The sequence below is a fragment of the Mobula birostris genome, chromosome 2 (assembly GCF_030028105.1).
Source record: "Mobula birostris isolate sMobBir1 chromosome 2, sMobBir1.hap1, whole genome shotgun sequence".
Taxonomy (NCBI): Eukaryota; Metazoa; Chordata; class Chondrichthyes; order Myliobatiformes; family Myliobatidae; genus Mobula; species Mobula birostris.
The window spans coordinates 52,997,450-53,015,707 of NC_092371.1; the positions used below are offsets into that span (position 1 = coordinate 52,997,450).

Sequence of the window (18,258 nt, forward strand, 5' to 3'; positions counted from 1 at the left end):
TTAAAGGCCTGTCAAAACAAGATGACAAGGGAAGGGGTAGAGGCAAGAAGAAAATTAAAAGCACTTGCACTGAAGAACTTCAAAGAAAACCTTTGGGGGTTCACATTAAGAAAGAACCTGTCACATATTTACCAGGTAAGATTCGGTTGAGTATTGCAAAGTCTTATTGAAAAGCTATTCTAAAATACTAAGGCAGATTGTCCACATGAAGTATAGAACAATTTTTACAGTTTTACTGTATCTACTAATGGTATGTAAAGAATAATAATTTTATTTATTATTCAAATTCAGATTTATTTATCACATGTACATGGAAACATTTGGTGAAACGTGTCATTTCCGTGAACAAACAAAGTGGCCGAGAATGTGCTGGGGACTGCCACATGTTCTGGCGCCAACATAACCTGCCCATCAGAACAATACAGAACACAACTAAATAGAATGTACCAAGTGATAACAACAAGCTGCATTCCTCCTTCCTCGCAGCCACCCACCCATGCCAATTACACAGTCCTGTAAGCCCAGGACAGGTGGTCTTCAGCCTACCGCCAGTGGACTCATGGATTTGTAGACACTGAGCCCTGACGTCCTCAGCGGACTCACAAAAATTTACAGACTTGGTACTCCGGCCATTGGGCCTCAATGTCTGGACCTCCAGTTGACCTTCGGGCTTTGATCTGGTCCTCTGATCAATCTTTGAGCGTTGATCTAGACTTCCAATCAACCTTCGATTTTCAATATCAACCCATAACTCATAAATGATTATGAATGAGGGCCCAAATTCCAGTCCTTCAACGCTGCACTTGCTGATGACAGGACTCTGAAAACTAGGCCACACAATCTGGTCTCGCTCTTGACGGGACCCCAAACGTCAGCGCCAGTCCGCGGCCCAATATCTGATCATGCCCTTGCTGATGACTTTCAAACGCTTGTCCTTTAATTCTCCAACATCCCTGTCCCTAAACTCTGACCTGACCCCCAACTCCCTTCTCTATTCCAAAAACAATCCCTATGAAAGTAAAAAAAAATTAAGTTTGAGTTGTAACCTCAATGGAGACCACAGCTCAGTGCCATCTTGAGTTTCCAATACCACATTTAATCTTGCATGGTATTATGTGATGCTCCTCTAAACTCCACAAATGCATGTATATTCTGTTGATTGTTTCACTGCAGGCAAGGCTGACATCAAGCTGAAAACTTCTGATTTAAAAAAATAAACATTTCTCTAGTAATATAATATTATAAAATATATGTAAAATAAGCTATTAAAGCTGACATGTTTATTGTCTTAAAATCTATCTAATTTTCTGTGTCAGAAAGCTGTGTTTATTACTCATTTGGGATGTGAATATCTTTGGTAAGATTGGTGTTTATTACCCATTCTAACTTTCCTTGAGAAGCTGGTGGCTTCTTTCTAGAGTGGATTCAAGTAGTGAAGGTGTTCCCTTAATCCTGTTACAGGGGGTCTTACAGGATTTTGAAACTTAGTCTAAAATAATCACATGAATGACTATTTGGGATAGTCGAACGTTTAAATATTTACATAACTACGGAGATCGGCTGATCTTTTTCTGTCCTTTGACTTTCTTGGCTGTGACTCTTCTAATGATTAATACTTCTTTTTAAATAACAGGTAGGATGGAGAGACAGTGACAATATAAAATGAGTGCCTGCAAATCATCTACAATTTGTCATCTCTCCTAATATTTAGTTCCACCTCCTGATACTTTGCCTGCCCTTTTAAGAGTTATAGATGTATTGTGCATCACCCTTTTGTCTGGAAAGCCACTCAGGCTGTGTTAGCAAAGTGAAAGTGACATTGTCCTATTTTGCCATTTTACAAGTGAATGAAAATTTTGGCATCTGATTTGGAGAACAATACACAGGAAACAGGATACTTTTTAAAAATTATTAATGCAGAGCAAATATTGTGACCAATTGAAGAACCTGAACAAGAAATGGATGATGTTGTTGTACATCTTCAACTTGACGCTCTGTTTATTTTCCACTGTGGATAGAGGGATAGATATTCAATCTTGATTAGAAGTTTATAAATGCTATGATATACATGTTTAAAAATACATTCTAATCAGATTAATAAAATGTCGACATCACAAGCACAAGAAAGTCTGCGGATTCTGGAAATCCAAAGCAACACACACAATATACTGGAGGAACTTAGCTGGTCAGGCAGCATCTATGGAAAAGAGTAAGCAGTCGATGTTTCAGGCCAAGACCCTTCTTCAGAACTAAGAAGGAAGGGGAAAGACGCTAGAATAAGAAGGTGCGGGGGGTGGGAAAGAGGCTAGCTGAAAGATGATAGGTGAAACCAAGTGGATTGAAAAGGCCAAGAGCTGGAAAAGAAAGAATCTGGTAGGAGAGGAGATTTGGACAATAGGAGAAAGGGAACTGGTGGAAGTAATAGGCAGATGAGAAGAAGTGAAAGATCAGAACGACAAATAGAAGAAGGGGAGGGGAGGAGGATTGGTTCACAGGAAGGAGAAATCAATATTCATGCGATCAGGTTAGAGGGTATTCAGATGGGATATAATGTGTTGCTTCTCCACATTTTTGAGTAGAAAATTTACAGGAAAAATACAACTGAAATTTTCAGAACGTATTAAATATTGAATATATAATGTTTTATCATATGTAATATGGGATATAATGTGTTCTGCAGCCAGAAATAGGCTTGGATTATTTTGACCCAATTTGTTGACCCAAGAGTAAATCTATCTACTTGCAGAATACAGTTCCTAATTGATTAACTTCAGACCTACTTGAAATAAGAACCCAAGAGTTTACCACTGGGAATGAACAGCAACATGCAGTGTGGGTCACAAGCAAGTCCCAGGGTTCCTTGAGGCATCTTCTGAGCCTTGCTGGAAATATCAGAATGTTGAGGGATTGCCTTCATCTGGCTTGTTCAGCCCAGGAGCTGTTTGTCACTGGCATGATGGGCATGAAGCTATAATCAGTGTCCCAGATATGTACCGTTAAAAATTACACCATCATGGCATCATCAGAACAAACTCAGTATATCTAAAGAATGATACCTGTGTCTTTCAACGGTTGTTGTTCACTTGTTCAAATGAGTGGATTAAAGGAAGCTAGTGAGCTTGGAAGTCTAGTAGTACTTTGTATTTTTCAGGCAATCCAGCTGCCTTTGTTCTAGTCTTAAGATACTATAAGTTCCCAATGCTCAGGTCTCAGTTATTGTTATTTTGTCAGATCTTACAGTTGCTTTAACTTGGGATGCAGGGTACAACACCCCTAGCAGTCAGTTAATTAAGCAGCTTTGAACACTTCAAAAACAGATGGTTTAATCATTGTGATGAAAACAATATGCTTTATGCAGGAATAAAATTAAATTTGCTTATTTTCTTTCATAATATCATTGTTCCCTTTGCTAGAATAATGCGCAGTTGAATTTATTCTTATAAGTATTTTGAAAAGCTGGATTCAATAAATAATGTAGAATCAGTGCTACATAAGATTGAACACCAGATATTATGGAAATGGATCTTTCATGTTGCTTTTAATGTTATGTTCTAACTTCTGATAATAGGAAGTCAGGAAGAAAAGTGGCATCAGGAAATTACAGAAAAGGGAGAGGTTATCTGTCCTAATTGCAGAACTGTGCACCGAAAGACTGTTGCAGGTTTGAAGAAGCACCTGGAAAATTGCAAAGAGGTTTGTAAGGCTTAATTCTTCAAATGCTTTTTTTTTTAAAAATCAGTACACAAAACTTCCAATTTTTAAGTTGACGTTAGTTATTTGAGGTGAACCAATCCTAAAATGTATGCTACATTCCTGGGTGAGATATAGCAGCTCTGCGAATTCTCCTGGCTCAGGGAAAAAAACCATACATTTATGAAGGAATTGCATCTGCCTTGAGTTAGTCCAGGAGAAGAGTTGTAAGTCAAACAAGGAAGCAGTTGCGCTCCCAGGCTCCAAATGTTCTAGTTCTGAACTTCCATTTTGAATGGAACAATTACACAATGTTCTTTTTCCCAATTGTGCAACTAAGGAATAACTTTGCATGTTTTTCTACAATTTCTGAAGTGAAAACTTGCCTTCTATCCTTGACTCCTAGAATTAGATTGTTTTTCTCAAGCTTCCACCAGGCAGGGGGTACAGAAGCCTCAAATCCCACACCACCAGATTCAAGAATAACTACTCCTCTTCAACCTTCACGCATGTCTGCTCTTACCTCATCCTCCTGCCACACTACCAGGGATAGGGTTCCTCTTGTCCTCACCTACCACCCCACCAACCTCTACATCCAGCACATAATTCTCCGCAACTTCTGCCATCTCCAACGGGATCCCACCACCAAGCACTTCTTCCCCCCCCCCCCCCACTTTCTGAAAGAATCGCTCCCTACACAACTCTCCTTGTCCATTTGTCCCTCCCCACTAATCTCCCTCCTGGCACTTTTCCTTACGAGCGGAACAAGTGCTACTCCTGCCCCTATATATCCTCTCTCACTACCATTCAGGGCCCTAAACAGTCCTACCAGGTGAGGCGATATTTCACCTGTGAGTCTTTTGGGTCATATACTGTGTCTGGTGCTCTCAGTGTAGTTTCCTGTATATCAGTGAGACCTGACGTAGATTGGGAGACTGCTTCGCGGAGCACCTATGCTCCATCCACCAGAAAAAGTGGGATCTCCCAGTGCCCACCCATTCTAATTCCACTTCCCATTCCGATATGTCTATTCATGGCCTCCTCCACTGTTGTGATGAGGCCACACTTAGGTTGGAGGAACAACATCTTACATTCTGTCTGGGTAGCCTCCAACCTGATGGCATGAACATCAATTTCTCAAACTTCCAGTAATGCCTCACTCCTTCACCATCCCCTTTTCCCCTTCTCACCTTATCTCTTTACCCATCCGTTGCCACCCTCTGGTGCTCCTCCCCCCTTTTCTTTCTTCCATGGCCTTCTGTCTCTTTCAGCAATCAATTTCCCAGCTCATTACTGCACCCCTCCCCCTCTTGGTTTCACCTATCACCTTGTGCTTCTCTCTCCCCTCCCCCCACCATTTAAATCTACTCCTCAGCATTTTTTTCTCCAGTCCTGCCGAAGGGTCTCGGCCCAAAACATTGACTGTACACTTTTCCATAGATGCTGTCTGGCCTGCTGAGTTCCTCCAATATTTTGTGTGTGTTGCCTGGATTTCCATCATCTGCAGATTTTCTTCTTGTTTGTGATTGGACTTCTCTTCCAACATTTGGTTATTGAACTAACCTGCTTAATCGTAAACTTAACCGCAGAGGTAGTATTCTCGGGATTACTGTCTGTGCCACGCGACAGTGAGAATAGGAATAGAATGAGGTGGAGGATAAACGCGTGACAGAGGGATTGGAGCAGGGGGCAGAGATTCAGATTTCTGGATCATTGGGACCTCTTTTGAAGCAGGTGTGACATGCACAAAAAGGACGGGTTGCACTTGAATCCCAGGGAGAGCAATATCCTGGCAGGGAGGTTTGCTAAGGCTGCTGGGGAGAGCTTAAACTAGACTTGTTGGGGGGTGGGAATGAAACTGAAGAGACAGAGGAAGAGGAGGTTGGCTCACAAATAGAGAAAGCTTGTAGACAATGCAAGAGGGAGGATAGGCAGGTGATAGAGAAGGGATGCATTCAGACCGAAGGTTTGAGATGTGTCTATTTTAACGCAAGGAGTGTTGTGAACAAAGCGGATGAGCTTAGAGCATGGATCAGTATTTGGAGATATGATGTCGTGGCCATGGATGGTTCAGGGACAGGAATGGTTACTTCAAGTGCTGGGTTTTAGATGTTTCAGAAAGGACAGGGAGGGAGGCAAAAGAGATGGGGGCGTGGTACTGTTGATCAGAGCTACTGTCACGGCTGCAGAAAAGGTGGACTTCATGGAGGGATTGTCTACGGAGTCGCTGTGGGTGGAGGTTAGGAACATGAAGGGGTCAATAACTTTACTGGGTGTTTTTTATAGGCTGACCAATAGTAACAGGGATATGGAGGAGCTGATAGGGAAACAGATCCTAGAAAGGTGTAATAATAACAGAGTTGTCGTGATAGGAGATTTTAATTTCCCAAATATCATTGGAATCTCCCTAGAGCAAGGGGTTTAGATGGGGTGGAGTTTGTTAGGTGTGTTCAGGAAGAATTCTTGACACAATATGCAGATAAGCCTACAAGAGGAGAGGCTGTACTTGATTTGGTATTGGGAAATGAACCTGGTCAGGTGTCAGAAATCTCACTGGGAGAGCATTTTGGAGATAGTGATAATAATTCTAGCTCTTTTACAATAGCATTGGGGAAAGATAGAAACAGACAAGTTAGAAAAGCGTTTAATTGGAGTAAGGGGAGTTTTGAGGCTGTCAGGCAGGAAATTGGAGGCTTAAGTTGGAAACAGATGTTCTCAGGGAAAAGTACGGAAGAAATGTGGCAAATATTCAGGGGATATTTGTGTGGAGTTCTGCATAGATACATTCCAATGAGACGGAAGTTATGGTAGGGTACAGGAACTGTGGTGCACAAAGGCTGTAATAAATCTAGTCAAGAAGAAAAGCTTACAAAAGGTTCAGAGAGCGAGGTAATGTTAGAGATCTAGAAGATTATAAGGCTAATAGGAAGGAGCTTAAGAAGGAAATTAGGAGAGCCAGAGGGGCCATGAGAAGGCCTTGGCGAATACGGTTAAGGAAAACCCCAAGGCATTCTACAAGTATGTGAAGAGCAAGAGGATAAGACCTGAAAGAATAGGACTTATCAAGTGTGACAGTGGAAAAGTATGTATGGAACAGGAGGAAATAGCAGAGGTACTTAATGAATTCTTTACGTCAGTATTCACTATGGAAAAGGAATCTTGGTGATTGTAGTGATGATTTGCAGCATACTGAAAAGCTTGAGCATGTTTATATTAAGAAAGAGGATGTGCTGGAGATTTTGAAAAACACTAAGTTGGATCAGTTGCCGGGACCGGATGAGATGTACCCCAGGCTACTGTGGGAGGCGAGGGAGGAGATTGCTGAGCCTCTGGCAATGATCTTTGCATCATCAATGAGGACGGGAGAGGTTCTGGAGGATTGGAGGGCTGTGGATGTTGTTCCTTTATTCAAGAAAGGGAGTAGAGATAGCCCAGGAAATTATAGACCAGTGAGTCTTACCTCAGTGGTTGGCAAGTTGTTGGAGAAGATCCTGAGAGGCAGGATTTATGAACATTTAGAGAGGTATAATACGATTAGGAATAGTCAGCATGGCTTTGTCAAGGGCAGGTCATGCCTTACGAGCCTGATTGAATCTTTTGAGGATGTGACTAAACACATCAATGAAGGTAGAGTAGTAGATGTAGTGTACATGGATTTCAGCAAGGCATTTGATAAGGTACCCCATGCAAGGCTTATTGAGAAAGTAAGGAGGCATGGGATCCAAGGGGACATTGCTTTGTGGATCCAGAACTGGCTTGCCCACAGAAGGCAAAGAGTACTTGTAGATGGCTCATTTTCTGCATGGAGGTCGGTGACCAGTGGTGTGCCTCAGGGACCTGTTCTGGGACCCTTACTCGTGATTTTTATAAATGAACTGGATGAAGAAGTGGAGGGATGGGTTAGTAAGTTTGCTGATAACACAAAGGTTGGGGGTGTTGTGGATAGTGTGGAAGGCTGTCAGAAATTACAGCAGGACATTGATAGGATGCAAAACTGGGCTGAGAAGCGGCAGATAGAGTTCAACCCAGATAAGTGTGCAGTGGTTCATTTTGGTAGGTCAAATGTGATGGCAGAATATAGGATTAATGGTAAGACTCTTAGCAGTGTGGAGGATCAGAGGGATCTTGGGGTCCGAGTCCATAGGACACTCAAAGCAGAGGCGCACGTTGACTCTGTGGATAAGAAGGTGTACGGTGTATTGGCCTTCATCAGTCGTGGAATTAAATTTAGGAGCTGAGAGGTAATGTTGCAGCTATATAGGACCCTGGTCAGACCACACTTGGAGTACTGTGCTCAGTTCTGGTCGCCTCACTACAGGAAGGATGTGGAAGCCATAGAAAGGGTGCAGAGGAGATTTACAAGAATGTTGCCTGGATTGGGGAGCATGCCTTATGAGAATAGGTTGAGTGAACTCGGCCTTTTCTCCTTGGAACGATGGAGGATGAGAGGTGACCTGATAGAGGTGTATAAGATGATGAGAGTCATTGATTGTGTGGATAGTCAGAGGCTATTTCCCAGGGCTGAAGTGGTTGCCACAGGAGGACGCAGTTTTAAGGTGCTGGGGAGTAGGTACAGAGGTGATGTCAGTGGTAAGTTTTTTCACTCAGAGAGTGGTGAGCGCATGGAATGGGCTGCCGGCAACGGTGGTGGAGGTGGATACGATAGAGTCTTTTAAGAGACTTTTAGGTAGGTACATGGAGCTTAGTAAAATAGAGGGCTATAGGTAAGCCTAGTAATTTCTGAGGTAGGGACATGTTCGGCACAACTCTGTGGGCCAAAGGGCCTGTACTGTGCTGTAGGTTTTCTATTCTTCTGTGTAATCACTATCTCAGTAAAGTTAGGATTACAAGCTGATAAGTGAGACTACGTGAAGGACAAGGTGGGTGGGTAGGGGAGGACGTTGAACTACAAAACTGGGAGGGGATATGTGGAAGAAGTAAAGCTCTGAAGAAGAAGGAATCTAATAGGCAGTGAGCCATTGAAGAAAGGGAAGGGGGAGGCGATTCAATGGGAGGTGATTAGGAAGGTGAGGAGAAGAGGAGTAATTGTGTAACCAGAAGAGAGAATTGGAAAAAAGAGAAAAAGGGGGAGAGGTAATTTCTAGAAGTTAGAGGAATTAATGTTCATGCCATCAGGTTGTAGGCTACCAAGACAGATCATATTGCATCTGATCTGTTGCTACTGCAACTTGAGTTTAGCTTCATTGTGGTAGTGGAGGATGCTATAGACAGGTATATCAGAACGGAGACGGGGAGCAGAATTGAATTGATAACCACTGGGAGATCCTGCCCTTTGCAGTGGACCGAGCAAAGGTGCTTGGATCTGCAGTGGATCTGGCTGAAGTAGAGGGGACCACACCTGGAGCACTGGAAACAGTAGATGATTGTCAGAAACTTGCAGATGAATTGTTGCCTTGTGTGAAAGGCCTGTTTACTGCTCTGAGTGGTGCTGAGGAAGGAAGTGCGGGTGTGGGTGTCGAACTTGTACCGCTTGCAGGGGCAAGTGCCAGGAGGGACGAGTAAATAAAGGAGTCATGTACAAAGCAGAGGGAGGGGGAATGGGAAAGATTTGTTTAGTGGTAGGATCATGCTGAAAATGGCAGAAGGTACATCGAAGGATGTGCTGGATATGGAGGCTCATGGGGTGGTAGGCAAGGACAAGGATAACTCTACACCCTGTTTTGATGGTAGGGGGATAGGGTGAGGACAGATGTGTAGGAATGGAGGTGGTGGATGAGAGCAGCATCAATGATGGTGAAGGGAAACCCCATTCTTTATAAAAAGAAAGTGCATCTCAGGGGTTCTAGAATGGAAATCTTCTCCCTCAGAACAGATGCAACAGAGTCGGGGCCCTTCATGACAGACACATAACTATTTGGGCTTTGTTATTTTATTTTAGTTATGCTCTTCCTTGTGAAAAAAGACGTATAATTTAGTTGATGTTTGTTTGGTGAATGTTGCATAGCTGATGCTATGTGCCTGTAATGCTACTGCAGCTGACAATAAACTAAATTTTGATTTTGACAGAACAAAGAGCTACGCAGACACATGCCCTTTAGCTCATCCTGTCTGCACTGGCAATGATGCCAATCTAAACTAACCATATCTGCCTGTACGTGGTCCGTATTTTTCTATCCACTATTTGTTCTTGTGTCTTTTTAAATGTTGCTGCTCAGTCTGCTTCTACCACCTCTGCTAGCAATACATTGTAGGCACCTACCACTGTCTCTTAAAAAATTAATAATAATAACTTGCCCAACAAGTCTTCTTTTAACTATCCCCTTAATCCAATGCCCTGTAATATTGACATTTCCACCTTGGGAAAGATATTGATGATCTATCTATCTATGTCTCTCATAATGTTATGTGCTTCTGATGCTCCAAAGGAATCAATCCATTAGGTCTTTACAAAAAGGTAATATACTCTAATTGAGGCAACAACCCAGTTAACTTCTTTTGCATCCTCTCCAATGTCTCCATATTCTTCTTATGATATGCAACCAGAAATATCATTGATTAGGCCTTGTGTCTGTAGTATATGTGCAATACTGCATAATACTACAGACTAGAGGCCTGATCAATGATATTTTTTCAGCTGCAATATGAACTTTTAATGCTCGGATCGAATTATGGATGTTCACATGTATTTCTGTATGATGAAGATAGACAAGAAAGCTCCAAAAAGCTAGAGGCACTTTTCCAGCAGACTCTTTGTACTGTTCTCTTGTAAAGCTCTGCATTTGTAAAGTGATAGCTCTTTGAAGAGGCAAAGAAGACATGGTATTTTTTTCAATCTGACCTACAAATATCAGGCTACATTAAACTAATATGGCGGGGGATGGGAACCAGTATGAAAGAGCTGAGGATGAGCCAGCAGGTTTACAAGTAGATGATGGATGTTACATGACTCTAAGGAAGGGCAAGCCAATAATCAGGTACAAATGCAGACAGAGCAACGAGTTACATTGTACCACAGAGGCAAAATTCAAAAAGGACAAAGAATGCAGGACTGAAAGTGGTGTATTGAAATGCGCATAGCATTCGGAATAAGGTGGATGAACTTGTAGCGCAATTAGAGATTGGTCAGTATGACGTGAGCATCAATGAGTTGTGGCTGAAAGAAAACCATAGTTGGGAGCTTAACATCAAAGGATATACTGTGTATCGAATGGACAGGCAGGAAAGCATAGGTAGTGGTGTGGTTCTTTTGATAAGAGATGGAATTACATCTTTAGAAAGAGTTGACATAGGATGTTGAATCTTTGTGGGTGGAGTTAAGAAACTGCAAGGGTAAAACAACCATTATGGGAATCATATACTGTATATGCTTCCAAATAGTAGCCAAGATGTGGGGTTGAGATTGCGAAGGGAGCTGGAAAAGGCTTGTAATATGGGTAATGACACAATTGTAATGGGGGACTTCATTATGCAAGGGGATTGGGAAAATCAAATTGGTGTCAGATCGCAAGAGAGGGAATTTGTTGAATGCCTGTGAGATGACTTTTTAGAGTAGCTTGGGATTGAGCCTACTCAGGGAAAGGATATCTTAGATTGGGTGTTGTGTAACAACGCAGATCTTATTGGGGAGTTCAATGTAAAGGAACCCTTTAGAGTCAGTGATCATAATATTATTGAATTCATACTGCAATTTGAAAGGGAGAAGCTTAAGTCATATGTATCAATAATCACAATGGAATGTAAAGGGAATTACAGAGGCATGAGAGAGGAGCTTGCCCAGGGGGACTCAAGGATATTGGCAGGGATGACAGCAGAGCAGAGATGGCAGAAGTTTCTGGGAATAGTTTACAAGGTGCAGAATAGATATGTCCCACAGAAGAAGTAGTTCTCAAGTGGCAGGGGTAGGCAACTGTGGCTGACAAAGGAAGTTAAGGACCGCATTAGAGCCAAGGAAATGGCATAGAACATAGCAAAAGTGAATGGGAAGTTGGATGATTGGAAAGATTTTAAAATCCAACAAAAGGCAACTAAAAGCTACAAGAAGGGAAAAGATTAAATATGAAGGCAAACTAGCCAATAATATAAAGGAGGATACTAGAAGTATTTTCAGTTATATAAGGAGTAAAAGGGAGGCGTAAAAGGAGTAAAAGTCTGAAGGTGGATAATTCACCTGGACCAGATGGACTACGTCCCAGAGTCCTGAGAGTGACTGCTGGAGAAATATCCAATGCATTGTTTATGATCTCTCAACAATCACTTGATTCTGGCATGGTCCTGGAAGACTGGAAGATTGCAAGTGTCACTCCACTCTTTAAGGGAAGAAGGGAAAAGAAAGGAAATTATAGGCCAGTTAACCTAACTTCAGTGGTTGGGAAAGATTTGGAGTCTATTGTAAAGGATGAGGTTTTGGGATACTAATAATAAAATAAGTCAAAGTCTACATGGTTTCTGAGAAGGCAAATCTTGCCTGACAAATCTGCGAAAGTTCTTCAAGGAAGTAACAAGCAAGATGGACAAAGGAGAGGCAGTGGATGTCATTTACTTGGATTTTCAGAAAGCATTTGATAAGGTGTCACATATGCGGCTGTTTAACAAGGTAAAATGCTGTGGTGTTACAGGAAAGATACTGGCATGGTTGGCTGCCAGTGACTAGTGGTGTTCCTCAGGGTCAGTATTGGGACCGCTATATTTCGTATTGTTTGTCAATGATTTGGATAATGGAATTGATGGCTTTGTGGGAAAGTCTGCAGGTGATACGAGGATAGGTGGAGGGGTAGGTAGTGCTGAGGAAGTAATGTGATTGAAGTAGGACTTAGACACATTGGAAGAATGGACAAAAAAGTGGCAGATAGAATACAGTGTTGGGAAATGTATGATAATATTGCATTTTGGTAAAAAGAACAATAGTGCAGATGATTATCTGAATGGGAAGAAGGTTCAAACATCACAGGTGAAGAAGAGTTCTTGTGCAAAACTCCCCGAAGGTTAATTTACAGATGGAGTCTGCAGTAAAGAAAGCAAATATTTGGAATAAAATATAAAAGCAAGGAGATAATGCTGAGGCTTTATAGGACACTAGTCAGGCTGCACTTGAAGTGTTGTTAACAGTTTTGGGCTCCATATCTCAGGAAGGATGTGTTGTCATTGGAGAGAACCTAGAGCAGGTTCACGAGGATAATTCTGGGAATGAAGGAGTTAACATATGAGGAGTGTTTGGCAGTGTTGGGCCTGTACCCACTGGAATTTAAAAGAATGTGTGGAGATCTCATTGAAACCTACCGAATATTGAAAGGATTAGATAGGGTTGATGTGGAGAGGATGTTTCCTATGGCGGGGATGTCCAAAAATAGATGACATCCTCAAAATTGAGGGGAGACCTTTTAGAATAGAGGTGAGGAGGTATGTTTTTAGCTAGAGAGTAGTGAACCTGCGGAATGTTCTGCCACAGATTGCGGTGAAGGCCAAGTCTTTGGGTACATTTAAGAAGGAAGTTGATTATTTCCTGATTGGTCAGGGCATCAAAGGATATGGTGAGAAAGCAGGTGTATGGGGTTGAGTGGGATCCAGGATCAGCCATGATGGGCTGAATGACCTAATTCTGCTCCTATGTCTTATGGTCAAAATAACCTTTCAAGAAAAAGAAAATAACAGGCATACCTCACATTGGTGGAATCCATATCATGAAATAACTTACTGCGCTTCTATTCTAACCATCCCAATCACAGTCTTTGTCGTGTTTCAAAACTGTTCACACGGCTGTGTTGAGGACAGCGTGTTGTACAATCTGAGACCAAGAATTTCTCTGATATTTGACAGTAGTGTAATTAGAGGACAGTGCTTGGACTGAAATGGTTCTTGTCTTGGCTTCCAAGTCCTTGTAGAATGCTTTCAGTAGCCTCTAATACAAAAGAATATATGCAATACAATATTCTGACACCCGAGGAAGCAGTCATTTAAGGAAATTACTGTAATGTTGAATCAGATTCACGGACCTGGCAAGTGGGACAGAAATCTCACTGACTGCAAATAGATATATTAATTGTTTATTTACAAACAGTAAAAATTCGAACCAATATTCAAGTTCTGCAGATTATAGAAACTACAAAGATGAATATTCAATGAGCATGCATACATTCAATAAACATACCTAGTCAAAAGCATGTGCAGAGCATACCAGGCCCAATGGCCTTGTGCTTCACTTGCCTTAAACAAAAGGAAAGAGCTGCTCTCTATGTACTCAGGATATTTGAAACAGGACACAAGGCAGCTATCCAGTGGGAAAAACAGCTGGATTTTCTAAACTAACCAATCACAATGAAGCGACTTCCGGCAATCAGAATTAGCTACACCTCCCCACAGGACACACCACCCCTCGAAAGTTGTGAACGTGATGACATTCAGGCTAGAATGACACTTGTCAACTCCGAAAGTTACATATATAAAGAGTACAATACCCAGTACTGCAAATGCAATAGTCACTTCCCAGTATACTACAGTAGTCTATCACCCTCCTTGTGCCCAAGAAGACCACCGGCCCCACCCCGGGGTGTAATAGTCAATGAACTGGTCCCCCTCCCACTAAATCTTACACACTGACTCTATGATCAACCAAGTGAGTGATTTTACCTGACCTGTTAGGAACGTAGGTGCAGCATTTTTACCAGTAATAGTACAATTGCCACCTTCCTTTGTGAGCAGGTAATCCAAGGTCATCAAAATCAGTTCCCATGCTAAGAACGGCTGTCATTCAAAACCTTCCTTCTTCTGTAATAGCACTCTTACCAACCAGCATGGACAAGGTGCTCAACCAGGGCCCTGGGATGGCATTCATATGGCACCATATATCAACTGCACCACCCTGTGGAAACCATGGGTCAGCTTAGGAACTAAATATCCACTAAGTACCACTCAGTGCCCACCAAGTGCCCACATTCACAACACCATTTGGCATAGATACAGCTAGCTGTCCAAGGATACTGTTCCTGCTCACACTTGCCATCCACCTTGCAGCTTGTACTCGTTCTCAACATACCCTACACCAACACTCTATCACATGGGGAAATCACTTTAACAGTCAGGCCTTCCTAATTCAACAAATGGTACATAGGGAAATACCAGCCCTTAAAGCACTTACTCCACCAAGACTATTAAGGCTCGTCCCTTTAGGCTGTTACCATACTATGGGTTGAGGTTGGCTGGAATAGTCCAGCTCCCCCAAAACAGAATGCCAAAACCCAAGAAGCCAGATAATTTCCCCCACGGTCTCTTCCTTGTCAAAGGATCAATATCAGTGACATCCCTTCCGTGATGTAGTGAAGAGTCCTCATACAAATTCAGCAACCTGACTCATTGGTCCAGTGTGCAAATTTAAACACCATCCACAGGAATGTATCACAGGATCTCCCACCACAAACCAGCATCCACCAGTTTACTATTTTGTAATGCTGGGGGATACAAATGCACTCGCTCCTGATTAGTCACTGGATGTTTAGAAAACACAAAACAACAGAACTACAAGAATTGCTTCCCAAATGCTCAACTCCCTCTGAAATGTGGGCATCGCATATCTGGAATAAAGTTGCCCAAATCTCTACCACATTAACTGAAATTTCACATGGCCAGTATGAAAACTGAGTCATCCCTAAAAGCATTTGCATGGGGAAACAAGTAACAAAGTAACAGATTTAAAAAGAAGAAACAAACAACAGATTCTTAGAGAATCTAAGAGAAGGAAAAAGCAATTGAGTGAGACCACACATGCACGGAGTCTCTTAAAGGCAAAGTCTGCGCGCGCACACACAAGCAAACTGACGCATGTGACCACACCTCATATTCCTCCTCATTCAAATCATTCACGCTCTATTTACAGAGAAGAGGGATGCAGGTCAAATGACCCCCTTCCCTACAACAATGTAGTGTGAATTTCTAGCCACCCCCCCCCCCCGATTCTGACTGCTGGCAAAAGTCAGGCAAAGCCATTTGTAATGCCTCCAGCACAGGATATAGGGGATCCTGAATGGAATGTGAGGAATCTGGCAGAGGACAAAAGGACCCCTTATCTGCGGATGGTTTGAAGAATAACCCTTCCCTCTCAACGGCCTCCCTTTCTTGCTTCTCCTGACAGTACTTCCTCCACATTGTATAGAGTGTAGGGGTGGGAACCCCATTTACCTGCTCCTCTGGGATCCCAGCTTTGAGCAACACTAAAAACGTTTCTTTATGGCATATGCAGGATACCCCACTCCCTGTCTGCTTATCCAACTTCTGTACCTGACTACGCACACTCTTTACTATATACTCTAAACCTTGTAATAATTGAATTGCTGTACTTACAGGATGACCAGCAGCTATTACAGACAATACTACCCCTTTTACTGGAAAATCTGCCTCCATAACCATGTGTCTCACCATTCCAGAGGTTAATTCAATATCCTCTGGTGGGCTACCACTATTGTGGTATAACTCTGTGATAAATCCCACTGGCGTAGAACTTTAGTACCTTCCTCCACTGTGATCCATTTTGCTTGGTGTTTTAAAATCAGTAAGAGAATGATACTTAAGTCTAACTGCTGATGTTACTCAAATCCATAGTGATGCATTATGCTCAGGGGAAGCAAGCAGTGTTATTGATCACGTGTGGGATGATGGGCTCCCTAAGGCTCCCATCTCTCTATTAGGTAGGCTCCCTCTGGTACCCCCCCCCACCCCATCCCATATCCTCAATAACCATGCAGCCAAAGACTCCCTAGCCTTTGATCTGTACCTATCCCCTAAACATGCTAATTCCTTAGCTGAGCATTATTTGAGCTCTTTTATCTCAAAGGTGTCTATTGCACCAAACCCCACACATTCCTGATTGACTTCCCCCTCTCCCTCCTGAGAGGAAGAAGCTGTGGGCCAATGCCCCCCTCGGCAGGTGTAGAAATGTGTGATCACTAGCCTGGTCCATACTGTTTCAGACACGCAAGGGAGAGGGCATCATTTCAAGGATTATACTGAGGGGTCCACGCTACCTTCTCTCCCTCATTTTCATTAGCATGCCAAGCATCCCCATCCTTCAGCCTCACAGTAGGATCATTGCCCCACCTCATGATGGCTCAAACCTTAATAGGGTCGGATTGCCAACCAGCTCAGTATGCAGTGTTTAAATGATGTTGCTTCATTAACCGATAAGCTAACTCTATACTCTTATCTTCTAACTTTGAATCACTACTCTGGGCAATCAATAGTGACTCTTTCAGAATAACACAGCACTGACTGAAATTTTCCAATTCTTTCTTGAGAATCTCTATCATTTTATGCTGATGTCTTATAATTGCTGCAAACAGCCAGAAAGCATCCCACCAGCTATCTTTTCTCCTGGGAAAACCAACGGTTTAAGTATGGAAACAATGTGGTGTCCTATTTCAACTCTGGCGAAGTCTAACTGGTCTGACCAATCTATCGGCATCCTATAACCCAGCAACTGGTTAGCAAGACTTTCAAAGCCTGCACTATTATCTGTCCAATCTGGGTCTCTGTATCTCTCATATTGAGGATCCACTCTTTTAAATAACCTCCAAAAGAAATGCATTACTGCTTTAAAAAAAAGCCATATCCTGCTTGCAGTACCAAAATGCAATGTTGAATCAGGTTCATGGATCTGGCAACTGAGACAGAAAATGCACTGACTGCATATAGGTATATTATTCACTTATTTACAAACAGTAAAAATTTGATCCAACATTCATGTTCCCCAAATTACAGAAACTACTAAGCTGAATATTCAACAAACAGACATACATTCAATAAACGTACCTTGTTAAAAGATCGTGAAGAGCATACCTTTCCAATGGCTTTGTACACTGCCTGCCTTAAACAAAGGAAGAGATCTAGAACCTCCCACAGGTGCTGTCTATCTACCCAGGATATTTGAAAACAGACACCAGGCAGGTATCCAATGGGAAAAGCAGCTGCAGTTTCTAAACTAGCCGATCATGACAAAGTGACTTTTGACAATCAGAGTAACTCACACCACCCACAGGTCAGTAACTTTAATCAAAAAGTTAGGTGAAAACTGTTGTCTTGAGAACACACAGTATTATGCAGGCATTTTCTGCCCATAATATGCTTGGCCTCAGATTTGTTGTTTGCAAAATGTTCTATTTCTGAAAGACATTTTAGATAATGCAGCACACTGTCAGCATAACACAGGTGTCCTTTGAGATTTATGAGTTCATGTTCACCGTCTAAGAGAAGGTCTGAATTAGTGCAATCAGGTATGTGATTGGTACAGAAAATGGGGTTCTTGATGACTGGATATCCAGTTTAGTTGTAGATCAAGATCATTGTGAACAGCATTCCCAATCTTCAAAATAATAGCCTTCCTGTCAGGAATTTAGGTGGTTTGTCAATTGTCCCAGTAGAGTTACCTTGTATGTTTGCACACATACAAACATACTTAGCACTTAAATTTCTTACTAAGTTACAGAGCCATAAGTCTCAGTCTCTGGTCCTATTTCCATGAGCTTCACTGTAGTTTCATTTTGATAGTGAACTTGGACAATAAGTGTTGCTTATTTCGGCATGGAGTCATTTGAACCATTCCCACTGATCACCTCACCTAATTAC

General features: G+C 42.2%; 1 protein-coding gene across 6 annotated transcripts in view; it reads left to right on the forward strand.

The window, feature by feature from the left end:
* The window catches only part of LOC140186607 (zinc finger protein 512B-like), a 133,205-nt gene that overhangs the window by 78,859 nt on the left and 36,088 nt on the right, over positions 1 to 18,258 (forward strand). For all 6 annotated transcript variants that reach the window (XM_072240964.1, XM_072241001.1, XM_072240981.1 and 3 more), the window contains 2 exons: positions 7 to 135; positions 3,569 to 3,693. In XM_072240964.1, the coding sequence (XP_072097065.1) occupies positions 7 to 135; positions 3,569 to 3,693 (254 nt within the window). The remainder of the gene's footprint in view (positions 1 to 6; positions 136 to 3,568; positions 3,694 to 18,258) is intronic.